This window comes from Pagrus pagrus (genome assembly GCF_965226575.1).
Source record: "Pagrus pagrus genome assembly, chromosome: 19".
NCBI lineage: Eukaryota > Metazoa > Chordata > Actinopteri > Spariformes > Sparidae > Pagrus > Pagrus pagrus.
In genome coordinates, this window is record NC_140203.1 from 451,059 (window position 1) to 460,286 (window position 9,228).

The 9,228-nt window shown below is 53.0% G+C and overlaps 1 protein-coding gene across 1 annotated transcript; it reads right to left on the reverse strand.

Annotated features, from left to right (window-relative positions):
- Positions 1-855: 855 nt before the first annotated feature.
- Positions 856-4,643, reverse strand: ppp1r3b (protein phosphatase 1, regulatory subunit 3B). Its single transcript, XM_084382426.1, has 2 exons — positions 4,464-4,643; positions 856-2,720 (listed from the first exon to the last, which is right to left on the reverse strand). Exon 2 carries the CDS (start codon positions 2,689-2,691, stop codon positions 1,846-1,848), a length of 846 nt encoding a protein of 281 aa, XP_084238552.1. The 5' UTR covers positions 2,692-2,720; positions 4,464-4,643; the 3' UTR covers positions 856-1,845.
- Between the last annotated feature and the right edge of the window lie 4,585 nt (positions 4,644-9,228).

Below are 9,228 nucleotides of genomic sequence, written 5' to 3' on the forward strand. Positions count from 1 at the left end.
CTCTGTCTCCATCTGCAGGACGTGATGTGCAAAACAGGAACACGTCTTCATCATCACCTGTCTGCACAAGGAAGGCAAGGAAGGCCACACACACACACACACAATATGAAAATACAAAACATTTAAAACAATTAAACTAAATCACAGTGTGTATAATATATATATATATATATCTCTATCTATCTATATCTTTGATAAAGTGATCAACTTCCGGTGGGACCAATCAGGAAGTGTGAAGTCCTGAGGAAGTTACTGTTACTGTCAGGCTGCTGATACTTAAGTACTCAAGTAGTATGTGTCCTACAGGACTGTTACCTGTAACCGAGTGTGTGATATTTGTACTTTTACTTTTTCCAGCGCTGTGACTGAATCGTGCACAAACAGAGATAATCTGTGATCAATACTGCAGTGACCTGGTTTCAGAGCCATCAGAGAGCCGTCCTTTAGCTCTTCTGTCTGAATGTAAACAAATGTAAAGCACTTCCTGTTGACTCGTCTCCACGGTTACATAAGTGAACCTGTGTTACCTGCAGAACAAACACAGACGCAGCAGGCTGAAGGACGGAGCAGACCCACGTCCACACGACACCGTCCTACATTTCCAGGGTCACATGAGCAGAGACATGCAGGTTATATACACTGAACACAGCGTCGCCACACAAGACCTGAAGAGACTGAAGCAGACGCGTCACAGCAGACGTCTTTACATTCTTATATAATATACATCATCAATATACAACACACACACACACACACACACACACACACACAGTGAGAGTGCAGAGATGGCTGCTGTGATGCGTTGGCGTGTGCGACAGCAGACTGTAACACAGAAACAAACTGTAACAACACAAGAACTTAAAAAGTTTCACTTTATTCAGCAGCGTCTCTTTAATTACTTTCAGACAGGTCAACACTGAGCATGTGCAAACAACAAGACAGTGAACACAGACAGGAAATAGGTGCTAATGCTAATGCTAAATGATCCAGAAACACATGAACCAATGTGGCTTCTCTTTGTTCTCGTGTGCAAACACACCTGACTCAGGTTGTTCACATTAAATGTGCAAAAACGCTGACTTACAGGAGCTCATGGTGCTAAAAGTACTTCACCTTTTAAAAAACACAAACATGAATTGCACATCTAATTCTGACCAGGTACAAACTGAAAAACTGGTTTGTTGGGACTCTGTGTGGAAACTAGTTGCAGAGGATTGTGAAATAAAACCACAGCGGTGTTGAGAAACATCTGAAGCAACTTGTCCTGTAAAATATTAAACCTTCCTGCGGGGAGACTCAGCACAGCTCCAATCATTAATCAATTAACACTATTTTAATAAACAATCCTAAAATTGAAATGAAAATGCCAATCACTATCCAGGAGACACCAGGAGACACCAGGTGTGCCATACTTAGTGTTCAGGACGACAAAGTTGGCTGACGAGTCTGCAGCTGCGTGACGTCCGCCTGTCCTGAGTGATCCGGTCAGTGTTCAGCTCTGCGTCCATCACTTCACACCTGACATTAACATGTTTCTAACAGAAAGAGAGAAACAACTTCATGTTCTGATTTAAAGCTGAAGTTACAAGAAGGCTCCAGTCGTTGCTCCTCATGAAACAACTCTTAAAATCACTACATTTGTTAAAGGAGTCTGGTGATGTGGTTACTGGGTCGGTGGTTGGACCAGTTAAACAGTTGGTGTGTTCACAGAGGCCCAGACCACCTCTAAATGTGGCCTGAGTGACGTCTCGTTCACACGGTACTGAGAGCTGATCGGATCAGTCAGGACTGATGTTGACAACAGGTCCGATGGCGGTCGGAGGACCACAGACGTCTGCTTCCTGTTCAGTAGTACGGGCCCGTGTTCTCGTATCCTGCGTAACTCGGCCAGTCAGGGAAGATCCCGTGTGAACAGGTGGGGCTGCCGTATCGGTCAAAGTGAATCCCGAAGTGAAAGGAGTCCGTGTGGCGGCTGCAGGCGTCCTGATGGATCCTCTTCATGGAGGACCAGACGACCCTGTAGTTGCTCCCCTGGTTGCTGTCCCAGTACTCGCGTCCATCCACCTCGTAACAGACGGCGAACTCGACGTGCTCGTGCGGCTGCAGCTCGGCGGGCAGAGACACGTGGAAGGAGAAGGTGTCGCTGTACGAGCTGGGATACGTGTCCTTCATGTAAACACAGTCTACGTCCGTGTGGCTGTTCCAGGTGTCAAAGGTCACCCGCAGCTTCACACACTTCTCAAAGGACAGGTTCTTGACTTTAACGGTTCCCTCTAAAGCCTTGTCCTTCAGCACGCAGTGCTCCAGGCAGACGTAGTTCCTCTCCAGGCTCTGACGGAAGCACAGGTAGTCTGAGGAGGGCTGAGTGAAGTCCAGCACCAGCTTGTCCTCCTCGGCCGTCAGAGAGAGAGCAGAGCTGAGCATCTCCTGGATGTTCAGAGGGATGTCGATGGGGTCGTTGAACTCGGAGAATTCCTTCACTCTGGTGAGAGACAGACCTCTGTGATCAGCAAACGTCACCTGCTTCTTGGCCTTTCTCAAGTCTTTCCTGGAGGACCGCCCGTCGCTCTGATCGACACACTGCTGAAACCTCAGGCAGGAGCTCAGAGCAGGTTTACAGGTTTCAGGAGACGTCCCGAAGACAAAGTCCTCATTGGACAGGAACAGAGGTAAGGCCATGTCGATCGGCATGATGAACTCGGAGGAGACAGCTCAGTGCGCTGAAACAGAGAGGAGACGAGACGGTCAGGTGGTCTCAGGATCACAACAACAGTCTGAAGAAGAAACATGGAGCAGAATCATGTGACCAGAAAAGTGTCAGGAAGTCGTCTTGTGGACCACAGTTCCTGATCCTCCTGTGAGCTCACCTGCATCATGGAGACATCAGCTGACACCTTCAGACTGAACGCTCGCTTTGACGGCGACCATCATTAAATTAACATAAACAACCATCAACCATGATGATTAACTGCACGTGAGGAAGTTCACCTGAGTATGACATCACACAAGTGGGCGTGGCATATTGTGGGATGTTACTGAACGCTTGCTGAGAATTAGCGATGATAAGCTAAGTTTGAGCTAACTACTCAGAGAACGTCACCACAGCAACAACACTCAGTTCAGCTCTCGCATGAAGGCGACATCATCAATTAATATTAAATGTGTTTAAAGCAGCTGAGACACTTCAGAGAACAGACAGACGTGAGGAGGACGGAGGGAAAAGGTTCAGAGCCGTGAGTGTGGTTCTGATCCAGTCAGGGTTTTATTTCACAGATCTGACGTTTGTTCAGTATCTTAGTCGTGTTGGATCATTGTGTCTGTTACACATCAGAAGGTAAAGCGGCTGTTTGACTTCTGCTCTGGTTGATCTCAGCTCATGTTGAGGCTGCGAGATGATCCAGTCCATCAGTTCCAACTTATAAAACCCAGAACGCACGGGAGATAGACAATAACTCAATGCTTTATAGCTTCAGAAACACAAACAAACAAACCAACAAACAAAAACAGACAAACAAACCAGGACCGCTCATCACACCTTCCCTTTAATGTTCATTATATTCAGTCAGCTGCCTTTAAGTTATACAGAGCGAGAAAATAACAGTAAGAAGAAACTGATCCAATGTTGTGTTTGTTAATCATCCGGGTTCTACCAACACATCCGGGTTCTACCGACACATCCGGGTTCTACCAACACATCTGGGTTCTACCGACACATCTCGGTTCTACCGACACATCCGGGTTCTACCGACACATCTGAGTTCTACTGACACATCTGGGTTCTACTGACACATCTGGGTTTTACTGACACATCTGGGTTCTACATCAGTTCTGCTCTCTTTTAATGAATGTAAAGTTCATTCTGACGTGTTCTTACATTTTACCGTCACTCACCTGTCAGGAGCCCAGAACACAAAGTCCGACTGGACCATGAAGATCATTAATGTTCCCTGATGAGCAGCCACACGTGTCTCCAGCACCAACAGTTCAACAGTTTCACTGGATCTGCTTTATATTGGAGACGTTTTAACCAACAGAACACACAACTGGACTCAGAGCAGGAGACTAGAATCGGATCTTAGTTCTATAAGAAATCAAACACGTTGCATCATCCGAACTTTAAACAGATTCTATTGAATTGTGACTTAAGTCCATCTCAGTGTGGGTGACCCGCTCACACAGCACTCAGCCCAGTTCACTGACTACAATCATGTTCTGTCTCTGGATGGAAGAATGACTCTCAGCATTAAACTGGGTCGGTGTGAGACCCAGTCCCGTCAGAACCGCCTGCTGACTGCAGCTTGATGAAGGTTAATGTATATATAAGTGTGTGTGACTGAGCTCAGGTGACCAGGTTTCTACACGGTTCTGTCCTCACTGACGGCAGCAACACACCCACCTGTGCACGCGGGCTGCTCAGCTGGTTCCGGTCTGTCTGTCAGACCACAGTAAGCCGTGTGTCTCACCTGGAGAGCGGGTACACCTGGGCCAGGTCCTGTCCTCCTCTGTGGTTCTCCTTCAGCGGCGGGTCGGGTCCATGTCCTCCCTCTGGACGGTTCCGGTCTCGAGCTGCTCTCCTCTCTCTCTGAAGCTGCTGTAGGATTTTCTCTCGTGGCTGCAAAGCTCACACAGGCTTCACGTGAACACCTGCAGCCAGCCAATCACAGAGAGCTGTGACGGAGTGATCGACGTGTCTTCAGAGCCGCGAGGCGGGGCGGAGCGGTGCGGGTGCGGGGGCGGGGCGGGCGGGGCGGGGCGGGGCGGGACACGTTTCATTCATGAGCCTGAAGGTACAGATGAGGTTTACTGTCTTTACACTGGACAGCAACCCCCCGCTGGGCTGTCCTTTTTGCGGCTAGGTCTGCGGATTTAGACGGACTGCGCTGCGGCACATTGGGGGTCTGGTCCGCCCGTATGAGCCGCTGAGGTCCGGGAGACAGAACCGTCAATAACCAGACCACTCGTCACTGTTCACGCCCAACTTCGTGCTTCACGCCACGTCACTGTTCACGCCTACCCCAGTGGCGGCTGTTCTGAAGAGGAGGACTATTACACCTCCGCTTCACACAGACAAGGCTGCAGGCTGCAGCTTCACCTGGCTGCAGCTTTACCTGGCTGCAGTCTGCAGCTTCACCTGGCGGCAGCTTTACCTGGCTGCAGTCTGCAGCTTCACCTGGCTGCAGCTTCACCTGGCGGCAGTCTGCAGCTTTACCTGGCGGCAGACTGCAGCTTCACCTGGCTGCAGCTTTACCTGGCTACAGCTTCACCTGGCGGCAGTCTGCAGCTTTACCTGGCGGCAGACTGCAGCTTTACCTGGCTGCAGCTTCACCTGGCTGCAGCTTTACCCGGCGGCAGTCTGCAGCTTTACCCGGCGGCAGTCTGCAGCTTTACCTGGCTGCAGACTGCAGCTTTACCTGGCTGCAGACTGCAGCTTCACCTGGCTGCAGCTTCACCTAGCGGCAGTCTGCAGCTTTACCTGGCGGCAGACTGCAGCTTTACCTGGCTGCAGTCTGCAGCTTTACCTGGCTGCAGTCTGCAGCTTTACCTGGCTGCAGACTGCAGCTTTACCTGGCTGCAGCTTCACCCGGCGGCAGTCTGCAGCTTTACCTGGCGGCAGACTGCAGCTTCACCTGGCTGCAGCTTTACCTGGCTACAGCTTCACCTGGCTGCAGTCTGCAGCTTTACCTGGCGGCAGACTGCAGCTTCACCCGGCGGCAGTCTGCAGCTTTACCTGGCGGCAGACTGCAGCTTCACCTGGCTGCAGCTTCACCTGGCTACAGCTTCACCTGGCTGCAGTCTGCAGCTTTACCTGGCTGCAGCTTCACCTGGCGGCAGTCTGCAGCTTTACCTGGCGGCAGACTGCAGCTTCACCTGGCTGCAGCTTCACCTGGCTGCAGCTTTACCCGGCGGCAGTCTGCAGCTTTACCTGGCTGCAGCTTCACCTGGCTGCAGCTTCACCTGGTGGCAGTCTGCAGCTTCACCTGGCTGCAGCTTTACCTGGCTGCAGTCTGCAGCTTCACCTGGCTGCAGCTTTACCTGGCTACAGCTTCACCTGGCGGCAGTCTGCAGCTTCACCTGGCAGCAGCTTTACCTGGCTGCAGCTTCACCTGGCGGCAGACTGCAGCTTCACCTGGCTGCAGCTTTACCTGGCTACAGCTTCACCTGGCTGCAGTCTGCAGCTTTACCTGGCGGCAGACTGCAGCTTCACCCGGCGGCAGTCTGCAGCTTTACCTGGCGGCAGACTGCAGCTTCACCTGGCTGCAGCTTCACCTGGCTACAGCTTCACCTGGCTGCAGTCTGCAGCTTTACCTGGCTGCAGCTTCACCTGGCGGCAGTCTGCAGCTTTACCTGGCGGCAGACTGCAGCTTCACCTGGCTGCAGCTTCACCTGGCTGCAGCTTTACCCGGCGGCAGTCTGCAGCTTTACCTGGCTGCAGCTTCACCTGGCTGCAGCTTCACCTGGTGGCAGTCTGCAGCTTCACCTGGCTGCAGCTTTACCTGGCTGCAGTCTGCAGCTTCACCTGGCTGCAGCTTTACCTGGCTACAGCTTTACCTGGCTGCAGCTTCACCTGGCTGCAGCTTTACCTGGCTGCAGCTTCACCTGGCTGCAGCTTCACCTGGTGGCAGTCTGCAGCTTCACCTGGCTGCAGCTTTACCTGGCTGCAGACTGCAGCTTCACCTGGCTGCAGCTTTACCTGGCTACAGCCTCACCTGGCGGCAGTCTGCAGCTTTACCTGGCGGCAGACTGCAGCTTCACCTGGCTGCAGCTTCACCTGGCTACAGCCTGCAGCTTTACCTGGCTGCAGCTTCACCTGGCAGCAGTCTGCAGCTTTACCTGGCGGCAGACTGCAGCTTCACCTGGCTGCAGCTTCACCTGGCTACAGCCTGCAGCTTTACCTGGCTGCAGCTTCACCTGGCTGCAGTCTGCAGCTTTACCTGGCTGCAGACTGCAGCTTCACCTGGCTGCAGCTTCACCTGGCGGCAGTCTGCAGCTTTACCTGTCTGCAGACTGCAGCTTCACCTGGCTGCAGCTTCACCCGGCGGCAGGCTGCAGCTTTACCTGGCGGCAGACTGCAGCTTCACCTGGCTGCAGCTTCACCTGGCAGCAGTCTGCAGCTTTACCTGGCGGCAGACTGCAGCTTCACCTGGCTGCAGCTTCACCTGGCTACAGCCTGCAGCTTTACCTGGCTGCAGCTTTACCTGGCTGCAGCTTCACCTGGCTGCAGTCTGCAGCTTTACCTGGCTGCAGACTGCAGCTTCACCTGGCTGCAGCTTCACCTGGCGGCAGACTGCAGCTTTACCTGGCTGCAGACTGCAGCTTCACCTGGCTGCAGCTTCACCCGGCGGCAGTCTGCAGCTTTACCTGGCGGCAGACTGCAGCTTCACCTGGCTGCAGCTTTACCTGGCTACAGCTTCACCTGGCTGCAGTCTGCAGCTTTACCTGGCGGCAGACTGCAGCTTCACCTGGCTGCAGCTTCACCTAGCGGCAGTCTGCAGCTTTACCTGGCTGCAGACTGCAGCTTCACCTGGCTGCAGCTTCACCTGGCGGCAGTCTGCAGCTTTACCTGGCTGCAGACTGCAGCTTCACCTGGCTGCAGCTTTACCTGGCTACAGCTTCACCTGGCTGCAGTCTGCAGCTTTACCTGGCGGCAGACTGCAGCTTCACCTGGCTGCAGCTTCACCTAGCGGCAGTCTGCAGCTTTACCTGGCGGCAGACTGCAGCTTCACCTGGCTGCAGCTTCACCTAGCGGCAGTCTGCAGCTTTACCTGGCTGCAGACTGCAGCTTCACCTGGCTGCAGCTTCACCCGGCGGCAGTCTGTAGCTTTACCTGGCGGCAGACTGCAGCTTCACCTGGCTGCAGCTTTACCTGGCTACAGCTTCACCTGGCTGCAGTCTGCAGCTTTACCTGGCGGCAGACTGCAGCTTCACCCGGCGGCAGTCTGCAGCTTTACCTGGCGGCAGACTGCAGCTTCACCTGGCTGCAGCTTTACCTGGCTACAGCTTTACCTGGCGGCAGGCTGCAGCTTTACCTGGCGGCAGACTGCAGCTTTACCTGGCTGCAGTCTGCAGCTTTACCTGGCTGCAGCTTTACCTGGCGGCAGACTGCAGCTTCACCTGGCTGCAGTCTGCAGCTTTACCTGGCTGCAGCTTTACCTGGCTGTAGCTTTACCTGGCGGCAGACTGCAGCTTCACCTGGCTGCACAGGTGGCGCGTTTCTAACTAAAAGAGGCTTCAGACTCAGTCTCTGTCACAGACTCAGGTTCTTCAGCCGCTCACAGTTCTGAGTGAAGTCAGAACCTGTTGGACGTTAAAGCAGCACACAAAGATCTACTCTGACTGATGAACAACACTTCATACAGCTCCAATCCACACACACACACACACACACACACACACACACACACAGATGGACAGTTTGTATTATTACTCATTGATATTGTAAAAGCCTCTTTAAAGGTGCAGTATGTAAGAATTTCAACAGTGTGAAGAGAAAACAGTGTTGCCGTTCCGTCAGTGAAGACTTAGCAACACTAGCTGCACAGCTAACTGAGCTAATTAGCTAATGACAGTTAGCAGCAGCTAGCGGTGACTGATGGTGATACGCTGTCAGTAGTACCTGACAGGTGGAGCACCTGATAGTGTAGTACCTGACAGGTGGAGCACCTGATAGTGTAGTAGCTGACGGGTGGAGTAGCTGACGGGTGGAGTACCTGATAGTGTAGTACCTGACGGGTGGAGTACCTGATAGTGTAGTACCTGACAGGTGGAGTAGCTGACGGGTGGAGTACCTGATAGTGTAGTACCTGACAGGTGGAGCACCTGATAGTGTAGTACCTGACGGGTGGAGTACCTGATAGTGTAGTACCTGACGGGTGGAGCACCTGATAGTGGAGTACCTGACGGGTGGAGCACCTGATAGTGGAGCACCTGATAGTGGAGAAGCTGACGGGTGGAGCACCTGATAGTGTAGTAGCTGACGGGTGGAGCACCTGATAGTGGAGTAGCTGATGGGTGGAGCACCTGATAGTGTAGTAGCTGACGGGTGGAGCACCTGATAGTGGAGTACCTGACGGGTGGAGCACCTGAAAGTGTAGTACCTGACAGGTGGAGTAGCTGACGGGTGGAGCACCTGATAGTGTAGTACCTGACGGGTGGAGCACCTGACGGGTGCAGCACCTGATAGTGGAGTACCTGACGGGTGAAGCACCTGATAGTGGAGTACCTGACGGG